This window comes from Gorilla gorilla, chromosome 13 (assembly GCF_029281585.2).
Source record: "Gorilla gorilla gorilla isolate KB3781 chromosome 13, NHGRI_mGorGor1-v2.1_pri, whole genome shotgun sequence".
NCBI lineage: Eukaryota > Metazoa > Chordata > Mammalia > Primates > Hominidae > Gorilla > Gorilla gorilla.
The window spans coordinates 109,820,054-109,840,947 of record NC_073237.2 but is presented as its reverse complement, the minus strand read 5'-3'; the positions used below and the strand labels follow the sequence as shown (position 1 = coordinate 109,840,947).

The following is a 20,894-nucleotide window of genomic DNA, read 5'->3' as shown; positions in this document are numbered from 1 at the left end:
CCTGACAGTCCTAAGCAAAACAAAACTAGCTTCTCACAGGCAGCCAAGTCAAGCGAGGGGTGGGGAGGCACGATGCTGGGGGATTGCTCCTCAAAACTGGTCCACCTGCCTGCAAACCCATGCTCTGCCCCATGGCCCAGAGCTGAGGCCCCTGCTTCTGGCTGTCTCTCAACAGCTGCTCTCAGTTCATCACTCCTGCTCCCAGCTCCTTCAGCCTTGGCTCCATCTGCTGCCTTCTTCCTTGCCTCTCTCATCATCCAAGGCTCTATTAATAATCTATTCAAAAAGGACAATGCGCTCACCCCAATAAAGTGCCCTTCCACATCCACCTCCCCAGCCTACCACCAAAAACAAATACTCCTCCCCCTTGGGAAGTAGCCAAGTCAGCACTAATAGGAGGCAGTTGCAGTGACTATCATAAACAGCCGACACTAATCTGAGCTGCCATTCCAGAAAAGCCTTGGCAAGACTTTGCCAAAGTCCTCATACCAATTTCATTTTATTTGTCACACATTCAAGAGAAATCCAGCTGCTATCCAGGTGCCCATACTACTCTGCTGTACACTTCTTTCCTACTGGGTAGGGCTGAAACTTTCAAAGTCTCCAGGCCAATGCATTAGCTCAGCAGCCTCTCTCTGCTCTTCACTAAGCGAAATTTTCATTCCCTGGTGTTTAGAGAATGTTAAATGGTTAATAGCCTCCCTTGAGTTTTACTTCCTGCTAAGGGGCCTCCCATGATTTCACGGTAACTCAGGCAGCGTAAATTGCCACAATTAATGTCCATAAGCAGGAACCTCTCTCTAAGTGTTCTTCAATTAGCTATTTCTTATGCCTGCTTTTGAAAAATCTTTGGAGGAAGAAAGACTTCTTTTAAAGCAACCTGAGTATATGACAATACAGCAGTCAGTTTATAAACTTGGGAACTAGCGCTTACCCTCGGGAGTGCCTGAACTCTCACTAGATGCAAAGTCTCCGGAACCAAGCCTTGGTTAATTCTGACTACCAGTCCCTGAGCTCCAGGCTTGGTGCACTTAGTGAAGGCTTGACAAATGGATGAATCCATCACGCCCATGGTTGGCAGGCACTGGGCAAGGAGCCACAGCATTAAGGAAACAAGACAAACATCCAGGAATTTAAATAGCAGTTCAAGACAGCAATACAGGGGATGTCACAAGACAGGGTGCGATTGACAGATGAACAGTGCAGGCAACAAATTCTGAAGGCTCGGGGACACAAGAGGTAGTTTCGGGCTGACAGGCTGGAAGAAGACCTATGAATTGAGCCAGAGAGAATGAAGAGCATTTTGGGCAGAGGGAACAGCCATTACAAAGGCTTTGAAGTAACTTCATGCAGCACATATGGGGAACAGTATTCAGTTTACTTTTGAGCATAGGGTTGCAGACTCATTACAAGATGAAAAAATAGATTATTTTTTGAGGAAATGCACTTTAGTTCTCCCTCTCAGGTAAATTATTTCTGTTACAGGGTTATACCATTTAATCCTAATTTATATTTAATTTGATGACTTAAATTGAACTTAGATTTTTCCATTCACTTTTTCCTTAAGCTCAGTACCCATCACTGGTCACAAGCTTTCTGACATTAGGCCACCGTACTTGGCACTGAGATCTCATTTATAAAACAGATTAAAGGAGAGCATACACTTACAGTGCCTGGGACAGTGCAGGGCAAATCACAAGTAGAATCTCCCTAAATGTACCTACTATTAGTATAAAAGATTATGCCCTGGCTGGGTGCGGTGGCTCAAGCCTGTAATCCCAGCACTTTGGGAGGCCAAGGCAGGCAGATCACTTGAGGTCTGGAGTTTGAGATCAGTCTGGCCAACATGGTGAAACACTGTCTCTACTAAAAATACAAAATTAGCCAAGCGTGGTGGCATGCGCCTGTAATCCCAGCTACTTGGAAGGCTGAGGCAGAAGAATCACTTGAATCCAGGAGGTGGAGGTTTCAGTGAGGTGAGATCGCGCCATTCCACTCCAGCCTGGGTAACAGAGAGAGACTTCATCTCAAAAAAAAAAGATTATGTCCTTGCCTGGGCACGGTGGCTCATGGCTGTAATCCCAGCACTTTGGGAGGCCAAGGCGGGTGGATCACCTGAGGTCAGGAGATGGAGACCAGCCTGGCCAACATGGTGAAACCCCATCTCTACTAAAAATACAAAAATCAGCTGGGCATGGTGGCATGCGCCTGTAGTGCCAGCTACTTGGGAGGCTGAGGCCAGAAAATCGCTAGAACCTGGGAGACAGAGTTTGCAGTGAGCTGAGATTATGCACAAGAGTGAAACTCCATCTCAAAAAAAAAGAAAAAAAAATTACTTTAAAAAAAGATTATGTCCTTTAATTACATATATATAATGTTCTTTAATTACATATATAAATCATGTTCTTTATATATAATTAATATATAATAATATATAAAGAATATATATAATATATAAAGAATTATACATTATTATATATAATTTCTATATGCTCATATATAATTACAATTAAGTTATGTATAATTATATATACCAATATATAATTATAATTAAGTTATATATAATTATATATACCAATGTATAATAATTAAGTTACATATAATTATATATACCAATATATAATAATTAAGTTATATATAATTATATATACTGATATATAATTATAATTAGGTTATATATAATTATATATACTGATATATAATTATAATTAGGTTATATATAATTATATATACTGATATATAATTATAATTAGGTTATATATAATTATATATACTGATATATAATTATAATTAGGTTATATATAATTATATATACTGATATATAATTATAATTAAGTTATATATAATTATATATAACGACATATAATTATAATTAAGTTATATATAATTATATATAACGACATATAATTATAATTAAGTTATATATAATTATATATAACGACATATAATTATAATTAAGTTATATATAATTATATATAACGACATATAATTATAATTAAGTAATATATAATTATATATAACGACATATAATTATAAGTAAGTTATATATAATTATATATAACGATATAAAATTATAATATAATAATATATATTTTATATATTATATAATTTATAATAATATATATTTTATATATTATATAATTTATAATATATATTTTATATATTATATAATTTATAATAATATATTATATATTGAACATAATCTTTGGAGGTATAAATATAATACATATATGCATTTTTTACCTTAGTACATAACATTATAATTCTCTCCAAGTCTGTTCCCTGGCCACAAGTTCTGATTAATACTAGAAGCTTCAATTTGTCTTTTGCCATATTATCAAACAGAATTTTAAAAGCTGAGTTCCATATTCAATGGCATATTGAGGAATTACTATTAATTTTTAAGTGTGATAATGTCATCATGATTATTTTTTAAAGCCATCTTTTAGAAATATATACCGATGAGATGAGATGTCTGGGATTTGCTTTAAAATAATTCACTGGAGAAGGGGAAAGTGGATGAGGTATAAATGAAATAAGATTGGCCATATATTGATAATTGATGAAACTCCGCTATGAGTATATGAGGGTTTATTATATGATACTTTCTACCTCTGCACGCATTTGAAAGTGCCTATAAAAAACTCCCAGAACCTTGAAGCTGAAAGAAACATTAGCGATCACTGCATTTTACAGACAAGGAAATTGAGGCTCAGTGCGGGGAAGGGACTGACCCATGGTCATACAGCTAGTCAAAGCTAAGCCAAAATTTACTGTGCTGAGGCCTGGTTCTCCTCAGTTCCCACTGTGATCACCATTTTGAACTGAAATCATCTGGCCCTTCCCCAGAACTTCTTTGCAGATCATCTTGTTTCTCTAACACAAGTTCACAGCCATCCCTGGAAGGATCGTGAGAATTAGTGAAACAGATGTTTTCCTGTTATCTCCTATCAGTTTCAAAATGTGACCACCACACATTTGGCTGAATAATTTATATAAAACTCCATTATAAATTCTGTGGTAGCTCATGTCTGTAATCCTAGCACTTTAGGAGGCTGAGTCAGAAGGAGCACTTGCAGCCAGGAGTTGGAGACCAGCCTGGGCAACATAGCAAGTCATCGTCTCTACAAAAAAAAAAAAAAATTAAATTAAGTAGCTGGGTGTGGTGGCATGTACTGTAGTCCCAGCTACTCAGGAGGCTGAGGCTGGAGGGTCATTTGAGCCCAGGAGTTCAAGGCTGCAGTAAGCTCTAATCACACCACTGCACTCTAGCCTGGGTGACAGAGTGAGATCCTGTCTCAATCAATCAAACAATCAATCAATGAAACTACACTATAAATGCAAAGAGAAGCACCCTGAGTCCTGAAGAGCAAGCATACTGACACAGAAAGAGTATGCTTTGGAGTCATTTATCATCCATGTGAGATGGTCAAGTGTACCGTAATGTAGCTACGAGAACCTGGACTTGGCGTCAGCTTGCCTGCATTTACATCTTGTTTTCACGGCACCCTATCTGTGTTACCTTAGGCAAGTTATGTAACGCCTCTGTGCCTGTTTCCTCACCTATAAAAGAGCAAAAATAATAATACCTACCTCTTATGTTGTTGTGAGGGTTAAATTGGAGAACGAGTGCCATGTACTTAATGTCCACACACAGTAAGTGCTTGATAAATATGAGCTGTTACATAACCTCAAGCAAGTGCCTCGGCTTTCATAAGCCTCAGTTTCCTCTTCTCTGAAGAGAGGGGCAATAATAAGTCCTACCTCTCAGGATCATGATGAGGATAAAATGAGATAATGTATGTAAAGTGCTTGGCACAGAGAAGAATTCCATAAATGTTTGTTTCCTTCCTTCCACAACTGTCTTTCATGTTGATAAGTTGAATGTCCGTCCTTCAGAGAGGCACAATTTGATTTGAGAGCATTCAGCAGAGCCGAAGTTTCCTGCAATCACTCCGTCTGCCTCCTCCAGCTCAGAGGCCTTCTCGCTCCGAAATGGATTGATAAAGGAGAGAGGAAAAGGAGAGCGCAAGGAGGCCAGGCCGGCCTGCGTGCTGCTCACAGCTTCACAGGGCCCTCTGCTCCCAAGGCCCTGATCCTCTTGAGCTTCGGGCTGGGACTGTGACCGTGAGTTTGGCTGTAGTTTGTTTAATAAGGCATCTCACTTTCCCAAAATAGGCAACATGTGGAGACACTGCCCCATGACGCTGACTCACTTTCCCTGGCCTCATTTTCTTTTCCAAAAGCCACGAAGGGCATGACCGGCTCCTTCTCCAGCAGTTTGGTGTCTGCCTCCACCCAAAGGGCTTGCTGGGTGTCCATATGCCTCTCTGACACTCTGCTGTCTCCTTCAGGACCTTCCCTTCATTGGCCTGTCCCTTCAAAGACAGGGAGCGGACCCTTGGTCCTTAGCATTCGATGACCTTCCTTGACAATCTCACTTGCTCAGAATTTCACCCACTGCCTTCCTGCTCATGGCTCCCATATCTCTGTCTTCCAAGTTCCAGGTAGGCAAAGGTGAGCCCTCCTTCACAGCTCTGACCTGGCTCCCCTCCAAGCACCTGCATCTCACCGTATCCCAAGCTGACTCACCTCCACCTCCAGTAACTCTGTCTTAGGTGGAGACACCACCAGCCACCCAGGAGTTACCCTTGACTTCTCACACTGCTCTCACAGCCAAATCACCACTAAGCACTACTGATTTAATCTCCTAAATATGGCCTGAGTCTGTTTTCCCCTCCCTAGCCCCAAAGCCTCTCTCTCACCTCAACCTTCCAAAGACCTACCAAAGTGATAGATCTAGAATGTCATCCATCATTCCCTGGCTTGACACACTTCAGTATCTCCCAATGGCCAGACATTCCCAAACACCAAAGTGGCTGCAGGAGGTCCACCCTGCAAACATGTTTAAATGCAGATTTCTCAGCCCTGCCCATGAAGAGTTGGATGTAATTAATCTGATGCGGCACCTAAGAATCTAGGTTCCTGACAAGCATCCCAAGGAATTCTGATGTATATCCAGGATTGAGAACCACCGGCCCTTAGGAGAAACCCCATACTCCAAAGAGAATCTACAGAATCATCTGACTTGGCTTACACCAACCTCTTCAGCTAATCTTCAGCCAGTCCCTACTTTGTACTTAACCTTCCAGCAACATCAATGAGTTTGCAGATCCCTCCTCACTCCACTCTTGCCCTGCCCTTCCCTCTCTACTTTACTGGCTCTTTCTTCTGTCCTTTCACCTGTCCACCCATGAGTCAGTACAGTGTTGATAGGAAAGACCCTGGGGTCCAACCACCTGGATTCCATGCCAGCTCTATTGTTAACTGGCTGTATGACCTTAGGCATATTCCTAACCTCTCTAAACTTTAGTTTCCTCTTCTGAAAACTTAGGACAAAACCACACTCTTCTTAGAGCTGTTGTAAGAATTAAATGAGATAATGCACTGTTAACCCCTGGCTCCAGGTCAGCACCCAGTCAGCGATTGCTATTGTTATTAACATGACGTCCCCCTCCTCACTCTCAGCTCCAAGTCTCTATCGGTGATCCGATAGGAAAGTCTTTGACCCTATGCATGCATCCCCAGCATGTTGTTGCCACAGTGATACCCAGGAAATGGCAGCTGGATGAATGAATGAATGAGGTTTATTGTACTATACTACCCTATGATGAAAAGTGGATACTTTATTAAAAGAGAAATCCTTCGTTTTGTACGTTAAATACACCCCGATTTTAAAAAACATATTAGCTAATAACATTTAGAGTACTAAAGAGCATTGAACCCAAAAATGTTTTCCAGGTCTCAGCTGGTGACTTGAGCTGATTTTCATTCACGGAAGCCCCTTTTCAGTCACCATTCAGTGATGTGATTGCTCCGCAAATGATACTGACCATGGGGCATCCCAGATTCCTTAGGCTGCACCAGCCAAATGAGCCACTGCCGCTAACAGTGGGCCATGGCAGTCCATTGCTGTCACTCAACAGCCAATTCTCATGCTCACCTGCCCGGCACTCCTCCCCTGCTCCGCTCTAACTGCCGTCACTAATGGCCACTTCAGCCCTCCTGTGTCCTGCACTGCCTGCAAGATCAGCCTGCTTGGATTCTCCTACACAAAACTTCTATACTCCCTTACCTGGCCTCATCATGGCAGCCTGAGCTTACAGTGAGTATTTCTGCCTCCTTGCCTTTGCTCATGCTTTGCCCTGCCTGGAATGCCATTTCCAACCTTCTTCTTTAGTTGTCTTATTCTTCATCTGTGCCCAAGTTCAAAATTCTACTTTTTCCATGAAGCCTTCCTTGATCATCTCAGACCACAGTGAACTCTCTCTCTTCCCATACTGATGGCCTTTATTACTCATGTCATTCTTTTCTTCATGCAGCCAATATCTAATAAACATCTATATGCCAGGCACTAGGTACCGTGATGACTAAAAAAGAAATAGTCCTGTTTTTCAAGGTGCTTAGAGTCCTGTAGAACTAAGCACGTACATGTTGTTATTGTAATTTCTCTCCATGCAGTGCCTGGTGTCCCCACGTGAACAGTGGACACCTTGAGAATAAAAGCCATGTGTAGGCTGCTCGGCATCCCCAGTGACCAGCACAGTGCCTTGTTTGATACCGAGTGCTCAGCAAATGCTCATTGATAACACAGTCCTTAGTAACACCTGGAATGATGGAGACTCAAGGAGGGGCAGCCTCTGCAATTTAGTATTGCCACTACCACTTATTTATCCATAAAGCACTAATCGAACCGCTGGTGTATGCTGGCCACCTGGCTGTCACCCACTAGCCCAGAGCAGAGTCCCCCTCCAGCTCAGCAGCTCTCCTCACCTGGACTGGCTGGCCCTGTTCCACACAGTAACCAAGAGACGCTTCTGATCATCCTCCTCTTGGACAGGACTGCGAAATCAATCAGACCATCGGAGTGTTAGTAAGGGCTGAGCTCTAGGCCATGGCTGACTCATAGAGTCAGTCATAATTCCAGAAATGTAGAAGTAACGTCAACAGCTGGTTAAATAAACTATATTACAAATAAAGTAAGAGATGACTACCTCCATGCATAAAACAGTTTATATTATGTTGTTAAGGACAAAAAGGAGGTTACAACATGCTATTATAAAATAATTCCATTTTCGGGCCGGGCACAGTGGCTCATGCCTGTAATCCCAGCACTTTGGGAGACCGAGGTGGGCGGATCATGAGGTCAGGAGATCGAGACCATCCTGGCTAACACAGTGAAACCCCGTCTCTACTAAAAATACAAAAGAAATTAGCCAGGCATGGCGGCAGGCGCCTGTAGTCCCAGCTACTCCAGAGGCTGAGGCAGGAGAATGGCGTGAACCCGGGAGGCGGAGCTTACAGTGAGCTGAGATTGTGCCACTGCACTCCAGCCTGGGTGACAGAGCAAGACTCCATCTCAAAAAAAAAAAAAAAATTCCATTTTTGTAAACATACACACACAGACATATACACACACACATGCAAACATACACACCCACATGCAAACATACACATTAAAAGGTCTGAAAAGGTCTGAAAACGACCTTAAAAGGTCTGAAAATAAATACAGTAGGGCGTATCTGTGAGTAGGAGGGCTATAGGTGTTTTCTATTTTCTTTTTACTCATCTATATTTTCTATTTTCCTATCATAACCAAAACTACTTTATGTAGTAAGAAAAAAACCAAAATATTAATTTTCACTAATAGGAAAATACAAAATGTCCATTACCTTCCCATTGGCCCCAGAGTTCAGAGATTGGGGAAAGAAATAATAACAATAATAGCTGGTACCCTGTGTTATGTTATACTGTCCCATTTATACCCCACAGCTCTCTGAGGTTGCTACTATTATTAGCCCCATTTTACAAATAAGGAAGCCAAGGCTCAGAGAGGTTAGAAAGTTGAAGTAAAAAGGGGGGCAGGGAGGCAAAACATCCTTCAGCTTGGAAAATTCCTTCGGCTAAAGGAGAAAGCTTGGCCCAAGGCACAGTAGGAAATTGCCTACACTTTTTATGGGCTGCCAGCCCCAGGCTGGGCATTTTAGTTATGAGAGCTAGCCAAGTGATACCTTATCACTGTGGCCCTCGCTGCTGGGCCTGGTGCCAGGGATGCAAGGACACAAGTGAGTGAGAAAACAAAGACATCCTTTAGAAGGCACTGGTTTTTTTTGTTTTGGTTTTTTTTTTTTTTTTTTTTTGCATAGATCTAGTTCTAGATTTGGCAAACAGAGCTGTTTCCAGATAAACACTCCTTCCCTCTCCTTTCTAGGGCCCAGCTGCACCAGACTCTTACAAGAAGAAGTGCTCGTGGAAAGCCGGGTCTCTACAGTCTGGAACGGTCTGCGTCTTCTGGTGGCGTAGTCTATTATCTTCAGGGATCAAAGAAATCTTGAATTGGAAAAAAGGAAGCATGATTAGTGGATCTCATGGCCCACCTAAGCCCAGCAGCTGACTCTGCACTTCTGCAAGTTAAAGGCTTCCCAGGGTCCTTCAAGTCAGGCTCTGCAGAGGACAGAATAGAGTCCCCTGTCAGATGCTGCAAGGGAACAAGGAGCCCAGGGCAAGAGACATTGGAGGCAGATGCCAGGACAGGGCCTCATGGTGGGTGGTACCAAAAAGGCAGCCACGGCCCAGCCAGAGCTGGGGTACAACTTTATCATCTCTGCTCTTCCCCCAAGCAGAGTGGTTTCCCCAGAAGCCAAAGGACTCCTCTCTTCTAAGGTCCCAGCAGCTGCTGAGTGCTCCCTTCACAAAGGCTCCAGGTCAGCCTCCTGCCAAGGCCCCAAATCCATGTTCTCAACCCAGGGCTGTTCTAGCCCTGCTCCTGATAAATTCCTTGCCAGCAGGGGCCTCTGATCAGCCTGAAGGCTTCAGGAAGAATGCTGAGGGCCAGCACCTGGAACCCCAGCTGCCACACTTTAGGAAGCTCCTGGCCTTTGGCTCTCACTGAAAGTAGAGCCCCACCCCTATAAGGACCCTGTCTTTACAGCAAAAGCCCAACCCAGAAGGATCTTCCAGCTCTCAGAGATACTCCCTCCACTCTACCGCCCAAATCTGGCCACCTGCCCCTAGTATGGGGGGAAAGTGGGTGAAAACAGTGCTTTTCACAAGAGGTCTTGGGATTACCTGTGGATTTCAGCCATCCACATACTCACTGCCCATCTATATAGATGACCAAGATCACCCTTAAGATTTTGGCTGTTGCAGGAAGCCCCAGGGACCCAGCCGAGCTAAGGGAATGGGTTTGTCCCAGCACTGGGCCCAATAAATGCCTATTGAGAAGATGAGTGAGATGGCAACTGCCTCCTCAAAGGTCACCAGCCCCACAGGTGTGCTGGGACCTTGGGACTGAGCCCAGTAACATGGCCCCTCAATATCCCACTCTCCACCTCCGGCCCCACCACATACCTTCACATACGGATCACAGGTGCCAGGCTGTTTGCTGATCAGGCCTTTACCTTCTATAACTAAAAGAGAATTCAGACATTGGGGTGGATGAATGGAAACATACACACACACACAGCGAGAAAGAGAGACACACATAGACATATCCACCCACACGAATAAAGAGACCTGAAAAGAAAAGCGTATCTGTGAGTAGCAGGGCTATGGCCCCTACTACTAGGCCCTTAATCTGCATAACCACCATTGGCTATGAACCTGCTCCGGTCTAGGCCATTCCCACTATCTTCCACGCTCTGGCAGCACCCTCACCAATGCATTACGAGGTACATTCAATTCCCTGAATCTTACAGCTGGAAGAGAACTACAGTTTATAGAATCCAACCCTTCATGTAATAGGGAAAATGAGGCTTCGAGGGGAGCCCAAGATAGTAAGAAACTTGCCCACAATCACAGAACAATGGGAATGACCGCTGGATTTGGAACCCATGTCTCTTGACTCCCGGCTCAGTGCTCTACCACACAAGACTGCCTTCTAGGAATGAAGGGGCCACTCACCGTGTGCCATGAGCCATGCTGTGGCACTCACGGTGTGCCGTGAGCCGTGCTGTGGCTGGCGGACAGCACAGCACAGGAGTCACAAGCTGGGGCCTCAGGGGTGGATGGACCCAGGCATGAATCCCAGCTGCACCGCTTACTGACCATATAAGCTAGAGTGAGTTGCTTTGCATGGGACAGAATTTGCCATTTTTAATGGTTTAGTGATAATAACATGCACTTCACATGGTAGTTGTTCCAATTAAATGAGGTAATGTGCCTGAAGTGCTCAGAGGAGTGCCTGGCAAATAAGTAATTGCTCAAAAAATGTTTGCTAAAGAAAAATAATAATAAATAAAGGCAAGGGGAGAGGTGTGGGGTGGGTGCAGATGTGGTCACAAGAGTAGGCAGCACCATTTGCCTGAGGTCTATAGAAAGAAGACGATAGACCTGATAGAACCTGAGCCTCAGTTCTATTTTCTTTTACGTCTGGTTTTTTTTGTTTGTTTGTTTCTTGTTTTTTTTTTTTTTTTTTTTTTGAGATGGAGTTTCGCACTTGTTGCCTAGGCTGGAGTGCAATGGCATGATCTCGGCTCACTGCAACCTCCACCTCCCGGGTTCAAGTGATTCTCCTGCCTCAGCCTGCCAAGTAGCGGGGATTACAGGCTTGCGCCACCACACCCGGCTAATTTTGTATTTTTCGTAGAGAGAGGGTTTCTCCATGTTAGTTAGGCTGGTCTCGAACTCCCGACCTCAGGTGATCGGCCCGCCTCAGCCTCCCAAAGTGCTGGGATTACAGGCGTGAGCCAATGCACCCAGCCTTACGTCTGGTTTTCATTGAGCCCTAGGGTTTGGCTCAGACAGTGCTCCCAGTAGTCTGAGGTGCAAGGCCTGGGAAACCAATGGAAGGAGTGGGGACCGGCAGGAAGGGATGAAGGGCCTGAGACTGGGGTGAAGCCAAAGCAAACTGTGCAGGACAAATGGAGGGGTGGAGGCCAAGATGCATTTTGCAAAAACTGTTTGCACAGCTGGAGTCAGGCCCTGGCAGGCAGAGAACACCCCTCTGCTGCTCCTTGGGAACTTCACGTTGGGCCCCCCATGGCCATGACCAGAGGACCCAGGTGCCTACTAGTCTACTCTGCCCAGTATCCTGGTTACTGTTCCTGTGTGCATCCCTTCCCTCAAGGGCATGGTTCTTGAGGGTAGGACCCAGGTCTGGTGACCTCCTGGGTCTCTCTGGCCAGCAGTGACAATGAACCAGACCCAGTCCCTGCCCTCATTGCATTCTCAGTCTGGCAGAGAGGCCAGACACAGGTGGCACAGTATAGTCAGGGCTGTGACAAAGACACAAAGGGGAAAGCAATAAACCCAGTCCAGACAGGTGGGTCGGGGGGATGATTCCTGGAGAGGGAAATAATAAGGCAAAATGAGCCTTCCTTCCTGAGTCTTAATGATGATGAAGGCAGGCATATTTCTTGCAAAATCAGAGCAGGTGGAGAGTTATTTTTCAAAAGGGGTTCAAAACAAAAGAAAGATTATTCCAGGCACAGTGAACAGCAGGTGCAAAGGCACAGAGGCAGGAGCAAGCAAGATGTATTCAAGGGAGTGCAGGTAACTGGATAGAGCTGGAGGTGGAGGGTACCTTCAGCGGCAAGAGCCAGGGAGGCTGGAGAGATAGACAGGGCTTTCTGGGCTAAACAGAAGAGTCCTGGCAGTGGGGGCCATGACAGCAATTCATGTAACTATTCATGTGCCGGATGGAAGGATGGACACATGGACAGACAAACAGGTGGAGTATGAACTCTTCCTGTGCTGTGCTCCAGCCATGCTAGACAGCTCTTCAAATGCATCCTGCTCTCTCTGACCCCCAGGCCTTTGCACTTGCTAGCCCTGTGCATGAAGTGCTAGCCACACCCTCCCTGCTCCTCTTTGCCTGGCTCAGGCCCATTCCTCCTTCAGGATACCGTGTGGGCATCACCCCCTCCGCCAAGTCTTCCCTGGCATCCCATCAACACCATCTAGACAGGGGTGGGTGCTTCTCCTTGGTGTTCCCAGCCCCTAGCACAGAGCTAATGCTCAATCGCTATTTTTGGAATGTATGGTTTCCTTTTTTTTTTTTTTTTTGAGACGGAGTCTCGTACTGTCGCCTGGGCTGGAGTGCAATGGCATGATCTTGGCTCACTGCAACCTCCACCTCCTGGGTTCTAGCAATTCTCCTACCTCAGCCTCCCAAGTAGCTGGGATTATAGGCATCTGCCACCACACCCAGCTAATTTTTTTGTATTTTTGGTAGAGACGGGGTTTCAGTATGTTGGCCAGGCTGGTCTTGAACTCCTGACCTCGTGATCTACCCGCCTTGGCCTCCCAAAGTGCTGGGTTTACAGGCATGAGTCACCGTGCCCAGCCAGTTTTCTATTTTATCTAACAAAAACTTACACAGGATTGACTACAAGTTCAGCACTGTTCTAAGCACTTTACTAATAGTAACTCACTTAATCTTTGTAGCAACCTGTAAGATACATAGTATTACCACCACTACTTGACAGATGAGAAAACGGAGCTTGTTCAAGGCCACTCAACAGTATCAGAGCCAGGGTTCAAATTATAGTGGTCTGGCTCCAAAGACTATGATCTTAACCATGATACTATGCTGCCTGTCAACCAATGAATAAATGAATGAATGAGAAAAATAGAGAAAAGAAGAAAGGATGGAATAAAGAAGGGAGGGAAGATAGGAAAACTCTTCTGTGGCCCTGCTCTGCTGGGGCCAAGAAGGAAGTTGAGGTACCCAGGGGCAGCTGTAGCCTGTCAATGAGAAAGGTCTACCATGTGGACTCCAGACACATCCAAGGCAGGACCAGGGCTGCTCTATAGAAAGAGCCCCAGGTGAATACTGGCTTTTATCAATGGACACATCCTTTATACAAGGATGAGAAAAGAAGCCTTGGCCCGTGGTGCCACCATCCCCCAACCCCAGCCCCAGGCAGGAAGCTGAGTGGCCCGCCCCTTCCTTGGTGAGCCTGCACAAAGCCGTACTCACTGTGAAGCAGCAGAACCTGGTCCTGGGCATCAATGGACAGCCTCAGCTGACCTAAGGAAACAGCAACAGAAACAACCTTGCCTCAGCTCCCTGGTGGGTGTGGTGGAAAAAACTGGAGGAAAGGTGACAGAAATGCTCTTTTGTTCGTGTGAAGCCATTCAAAGACTCACACAAGTCTCTGGCTGGCAGGGACCTCAGAAGCCACACGGTTCAGCCCCGCCCACCACATCGGGAGTCCCTTTCGAATGCCTCCAGCAGTGGTTCTCTAGCCTTGCTTGTGCCCCTCTGGTGATGGGGAGCTCACTACTCTACAGGCAGCCAGGTGGATGCTGGGAAATCTCACTGCTGGGTCGTTGTCAAATGTTGGTAAAGGTGTAGGAGAACAAGTACTGTCATTCTCTGTTGGAGGGAGTGAAAATGGAGGGTAATTTCTGCCAAGATCTACTGAAATTTAAATGTGCATATTCTTCCACCTAAAAGTCTTCATTCCAGGTCACTGTCGTAGACAAACACACGCACATGCACACAAAGGCTGGCACTACAGCATTGTTTAAGGAAAAACTGGAAATACCTGAAATGTTCATCAATATAGAAATAGTGAAGTAAACCATCTATAGCTGTATATGGAATAGTATAAGCTGTTATAAAGAATGGAGGAGCTCCATACAACCTGGCAGGGGAATATTATTGAGAAAAGTTTTAGGTTTTTGTTTTGTTTTGTTTTGTTTTTGAGACAGGGTCTGGCTCTATCATCCAGGCTGGAGTGCAGTCGTGCAATCATAGCTCACTACAGCTTCAACCTCCTGGGCTCAAGCAATCCTTCTGCCTCAACCTCCCAAGCAGCTGAGACTACAGGCATGAACCACGGTGCCCGGCTATTTTTTAATTAATTTTTTGTACAGAAGGGGTCTTGCTGTGTTATCCAGCTTGGTCTCAAACTCCTGGGCTCAAGTGATCCTCCCACCTCAGCCTCCCAAAGTTCTGGGATTACAGGTGTGAGCCATCACGCCCCACAAAGACGAGTTTTTAAAGGAACAAGCAAATTTCAGAACAATACATAGGGTATGTATCTGGCGGGGGAGGGAGGGTTCTGAAAGGATGCCAAATTAAAAACAGTGATCCCTGCTAGAGAACAGACTAGGAATTGGAGGAGGGTAGTCAAGAAGAATTTCAATCTATCACAATTGTTGTTTTAATAATTCAAATATATCCACGAACTATAGCACTTCTATAATTAAAAAGAAAGGAAAGAGGAAACAAAGGAAGAAGGAAAGAGGCAGGAGAAAGGAGGGGAGGAAGAGAAAGAGCAGGGAGGAAGGGAGGAGAACAGGGAGGGAGGGGACATGTAAAGAGAACAGAAGGACGGGGCTGGAAGGCAGGGCAAGAATGAGTGGCCGGGTGAGGTTTATCCCCTGGCTTTTCCCATTTTTGTTTAAATTTTTTAAAAAAAGAAAAAACAGGACAAAACTTCAGGTCATCCTCACAGACACCCAATGGCCTCCAGCCAAGACAGAGAAGAGAGAGAGGGTCACACTCCTCTTCCTTGGTGACATCAAAAATGTTTCTCTCAGTCCAGTAGACTTTCCCTGGGACCTCAAAAAGCTGCTGAACTCAGTCCACCCCGTGGACAGGCACTGGAGACATCAGAAAGCAGGGCAGGGCCGTCTACCAAAAAGCCCAGGCATGGCTCCATCTGTGACAACCCTGGCTAGCTGTGCCCTCCCTCTGCCCAGTCACCTGTAGCAATGGGGAGCTTGCTTCCTGCGGTGGGAGCCCTTTCCCTTTTGAAAGAGCTCTGATTGTTCAATGCTGCATCTTATATTAAGCCAACAGTGGCCTCTCAGTAACTTTCATTGCCCGGATCTAGTTCTGCATTCTCTGGGCTCTTTCCTCTAGACCTGAACTCGAAAGTCCTTCCACAATCCCTCACAGCACAGTGAGACATCCCCTCATCATCCCATCTGGCCAGCTCTGGACATGCCTCTTGAAACTAGGCTGGCGGCTGGGGCTTTGCTTTGTTTCTGGTTAGAGAACAGGTTTGGAGAACTCTTCATGTCTCCTAACTCTGCATAAGTCCACCAATCACTGTGACCCAGACATCACTTGACCCTCATACTCCTGGTGGTTAAGCTTCAGTCCCAAGCAATTCAGGCTCCTGCAAACCCTGGTCCAGCCCTTCATCCATCAGAAATATCTGCTGTTCTCCTGTCCAGGACCCAGATCTCAGAAGCCCAGGAATCCTGTTTCAGTTCCAGCCCTAACTGCCCTCTTCTTTCAGGACCACAGTGGCCATGGATGTGAGGTAGAGCTAATAACAGGGGTTATGGCACTCTCCAAGCTGTGATCAGATAATGCTGGCAGGTGAGGAGGACTCCTTGGATGAAAGGCGCCGGGAGAATTGACGGTATCATTATCTCAAAGTCTGAGCAATTACTTCATTGTGGCTCCCTAGAGCTGAGAAACCTATGAAAACTGTGCCCAATCTAGTGTGGGGTGGGAGAGAGAGAGGTTTGGAAACAGGCAAATGAAGCCCACAGTCATGGGTTGAATTTCACCAACTCAAAGACACCTATGTTTAACACGAAACATTTTTTCTGAAACTACTACCTGTGCAAAGCCAGCTCTGGCACAAACATGCTTGGATCCGAAAGCCACAGGAACCCCTGTGCTCCACAACACCTATCATCTAACTAACAGTGGCCCTTTGCCCAGAAGTCAGGATCAGGAAATCTCCAGACACAAATGGTCACTAATTCCATTCAGCAAATATTTGCTGGGCATCTGCACGAGGCTGGGCAGGTGCCTGCCCTCACAGGGCTCACAGCCCAGTGGCTAGGACAGGGACTTGGGCAAGGCCAAGTGAGAAGCTGGAGGCTGACAAAGGCCCAGGGGCAAAGGCTGACTCGGGATTGAGATGAGTTTGCACCACACTGCACCGCTCCCGTTCCAGGCCCTGCCAGCCAGGGGCTTCTCAGGAAGGCCAGGGTGCCCTGTACCCTGTTACAGCAGAGAAACCAAACCCAGCAGACCAGACTCCAGGCTCCCCAGGCCAGGACACACCTGCCCCAGTTCACAAGATCCCTCCCTCGGCCATGCCTGTCCCCTCCTTCCCCCCATCATGCTACTCCACCAAATGTCTGACACACAGGCCCCTGAAGTCATCTTGTCCAGTCTCCTCATTTTGTAGCCAGAACGGTCATGCCTGAGATGGAAGGTGATTTGCTCTGGGCCCAGAGAATCCAGAGCTGGAGATTAGAACTCTACCCCCACTCCAGCACTCTTTCCTGTGCACAGTCTTCTGGAACACCCACAGCCCTCTAGCATGCACCTCCTCTACTGTGCCTGCTGCATTTGCCAACACAACCTTCAGATTCAGAGGTAGAGAGAACCATCAGGGACAGCACCAGGTGCCACAGCTTTTCTCGAGAAACCAAGAGGTTAGCTGGGCATAGTGGCACATCCTATAGTCCCAGCTGCTTGGGAGGCTGAGGTGGGAGGACCACTTGAATCCAGGAGGTTGAGCCCACAGTGAACCATGATCGCACCACTGCACTCCAGCCTGGACCTTGGGGAACAGCGTGAGACCTGTATCAAAGGAAAAAAAAGAAAACGAAAAAAAATAGAGGGCAGCCTCCTAGAAATGTCTCCAATCTAGAGAAAGAAACCTCCAGGTGAAGGGGAAGTAGGGCTGAATCCCTGGAGTCTTCAGCTCACCGAGGCACCAGCTAATTTGGCATCCTTTCAGAACACCCCCCCACACCCAACCTCCCTCCACAGATACATACCCTATGTATTCTTCTGAAATTTGCTTGTTCCTTTAAAAACTTGTCTTTGTGGGGTGTGGTGGCTCATGCCTGTAATCCCAGCACTTTGGGAGGCTGAGGTGGGAGGATTGCTTGAGTCCAGGAGTTTGACACCAACATGGACAATACAGCAAGAGCCCTTCTCTACAAAAAATTAATTAAAAAAATAGCCGGGCACCGTAGTGCATGCCTGTAGTCTCAGCTACTTGGGAGGTTGAGGCAGGAGGATTCCTTGAGCCCAAGAGGTTGAAGTTGTAATGAGCTATGATTGCACGACTGTACTCCAGCCTGGATGATAGAGCCAGACCCTGTCTCAAAAAACAAAAACCTAAAACTTTTCCCAATAATATTCTTGCTCCTACACCTCTGTTTTTTCAACACTTCCCATTCCTCCCTAGACTCAGGGAGCAGTCAGGCTAAAGGGCTTGAAGTCATCCTCATCGAGGTTGGGCAGGGCCTTTGGACAGGGCATGTCCCCTGTTCCCATGAGATCACAGTTGGGCACCAACACTATGTGCAAAAGGTGGTGGTGATGGATGCCCAGAGAGGCTGCAAGTGTGTACCAGGGCCCAGAGCCAAAGGGAGAATAGACAGGGCCCCATATGGCAGGAAAAATACTGGATGGGAATGAGCTTCAGAAAGCCTGGAAAAGGCAACAAACCCAAATTCGGCTTGGCACAGGACTTGAAGGGCTCAGACTTACTGGGCACTTTTAAATGGATGTGGACACCAGCTAAAGAAATTCAGTCTGGCAGACAATACTCAGTAGAGAACCACAGAGAACTCTAACCCACAGGCCACAGTCAGAAAGAGACATACTCAGAAAATAAAGGAAGTAGATGGGAACTGCACACCTTTGCTAGACTCAGGGATCAGCCGGAATGTGTCCCAGTGGGAGCCCATGCCACCCTGAGATGTGCAGAGAATACATCTATGATGGACTTGCCTGGCTAGCATGAAGCAGCAGGCATCCTAAAATCCAATTCACCCCAGAAGCCGCTGCCCATTTAAGAACTGTCACATGTTAAAAGCTACAGGAAGGGTGATGATATCCAGACAAACATATGAAGGCAGTTGGGTCTACATGGAGCCTAGCCAGCCGCTAACATCCACAGATTTCCCCTCCATTTATGAGAACACGTCTGTACTCAAGTCTTCCTCGCAGGAGGGAGGGCGCCCAGCCAGATGCCAGGCACGCCCTCTCTCTGTGGTCTTCAGCTGCCTCATCCACACCCCAGCCCTGATCCAGGCTCAGAAAGGGTTAAGCATGTGTTTACCAATTTCACTGCCTGCTTGATCTAAGGGAGAAATGGTAGGCTGCAGTGGCGCTGGGAAACAGGCAGCCACACAGCTCTATGGACATAACCCAGGAGAATTTCCCATGGCTACTGTGTTAAAAGAAGGAGAACCTTGAGTTCCATTCAAAAAAGTGGCCCTGGTTTGCGAAGGTGAGGACATAGGACACACAGCGCTGGCATAAAAATTGTGATGGGTCAGTTCAATCCCCTGGCCTCTCTGCTTCCTGTGAAAGCTGATATTAATGTAGTTTCCCAAGCTCTTTTTCCTTACAGAAAGAGATTGCTCTGGCCAGCATAAGTCTTCTAGTCTACTCAGAAATTCTATTTTTCAGCATAAACTAATAAATTAGCATTCAGGTCTCTTGATAATTTAGATTCCCATGGATCACTCACAAGGGATTCTAGGTCCGTCCTGGGCAAGCTGGTAAAATAAAACTCCTGAATCTACTGCAGTCAGCATCTAATCTTGGCTGGACCATAACACCACCAGCAGTCCTGTGGGGGCTCAGATCCAAACATCCTACAGGATTCACACACATCTCAACCCAGAGTTCAGGGCCATAGTGAACTACCAGGCTAGGCACACACATGGAGAGAACAAAGTCAATGTTTCTTAGATGTTTACTAGGTACTCAGCACTTTACTATAAGCTTTCTATTTCTTTTACTCCTCACGATAACTCTGTGAAATGGTTACTACTTTAATCCCAATTTACAGGCAAGGAAGCTGAAGATTATTAAGAGGTAAACAGGTTGGCTGGGCATGGTGGCTCACACCTGTAATCCCAACACTTTGGGAGGCTGAGGCAGGATGATCACTTGAGGCCAGGAGTTTGAGACCAGTCTAGGCAACATAGCAAGACTCTGTCTCTCCAAAAACATTTTTTTAAAATTAGCCGGACGTGGTGGTGTGCACCTGTAGTCCCAGCTACTCAGGAGGCTGAGGTGGGAGGATCACTGGAGCCCAGGAGGTTGAGGCTGTAGTGAGCCATGATCACACCACTGCACTCCAGCCTGGGCAATGGAGTGAGACCCCAACTCAAAAAAAAGAAAATAGCTAAAACAGGTTGTCCAAATCACACAGCCAGTAAGTGGCAGAGCTGGGGTTTGCATTTAGGCAGTCCAGGGCCCCCACTGTTAGCCTCTCTATACCTATGATGGGTTTAAAATTTGTCCACAAAGTCTTTGATACTCTTCCTTTCAAGAGGTGAAGCCTAGTTCCTCCCTTCAGACATGGGCTGGACTTAGTGACTTGCTTCTAACAAATAGAATGTGGTAGAAATGACAGTGAATGACTTTCAACATTAGGATATTAAAGGTATTATTAGTTCCTTCTTTTTTTAACAGCTGTATTGGGATATAATTAACATATCATACATTTCATCGGTTTTGTTTATTATTGGGATGGAGTATCACTCTGTCGCCCAGGCTGGAGTGCAATGACATGATCTCAGCTCACTGCAACCTCTGCCTCCCAGGTTCAAGTTATTCTCCTGTCTCAGCCTCCTGAGTAGCTGGGATTACAGGCATGCACCACCCACACCTGGCTAATTTTTTGTATTTTTAGTAGAGACAGAGTTTCACCATGTTGGCCAGGCTGCTCTCAAACTCCTGACCTTAGATGATCTACCCGCCTCAGTCTCCCAAAGTGCTGGGATTGAGCCACCGTGCACGGCCACACTTCACCAATTTAAAGCATGTAATTTTCTTTTAGTATATTCACAGGATTCTGTAATCAATCACCTCTATCTAATTTTAGAACATTTTCATCCTCCCCTAAAAGAAATCCCATACTCTTTCGCAGTCACACCCT

General features: G+C 45.9%; 1 protein-coding gene across 6 annotated transcripts in view; it reads right to left on the bottom strand.

Moving 5' to 3' along the window:
• The window catches only part of RGS3 (regulator of G protein signaling 3), a 152,929-nt gene that overhangs the window by 104,296 nt on the left and 27,739 nt on the right, over positions 1-20,894 (bottom strand). For 5 of the 6 annotated variants that reach the window (XM_063696667.1, XM_031014559.3, XM_004048491.4 and 2 more), the window contains 4 exons: positions 13,982-14,032; positions 10,411-10,469; positions 9,296-9,390; positions 7,834-7,902 (listed from right to left, as the gene is read on the bottom strand). In XM_063696667.1, the coding sequence (XP_063552737.1) occupies positions 7,834-7,902; positions 9,296-9,390; positions 10,411-10,469; positions 13,982-14,032 (274 nt within the window). Of the gene's footprint in view, positions 1-7,833; positions 7,903-9,295; positions 9,391-10,410; positions 10,470-13,981; positions 14,033-20,894 lie in introns of those variants that run through there. The other variant, XM_063696669.1, reaches the window with a different exon arrangement.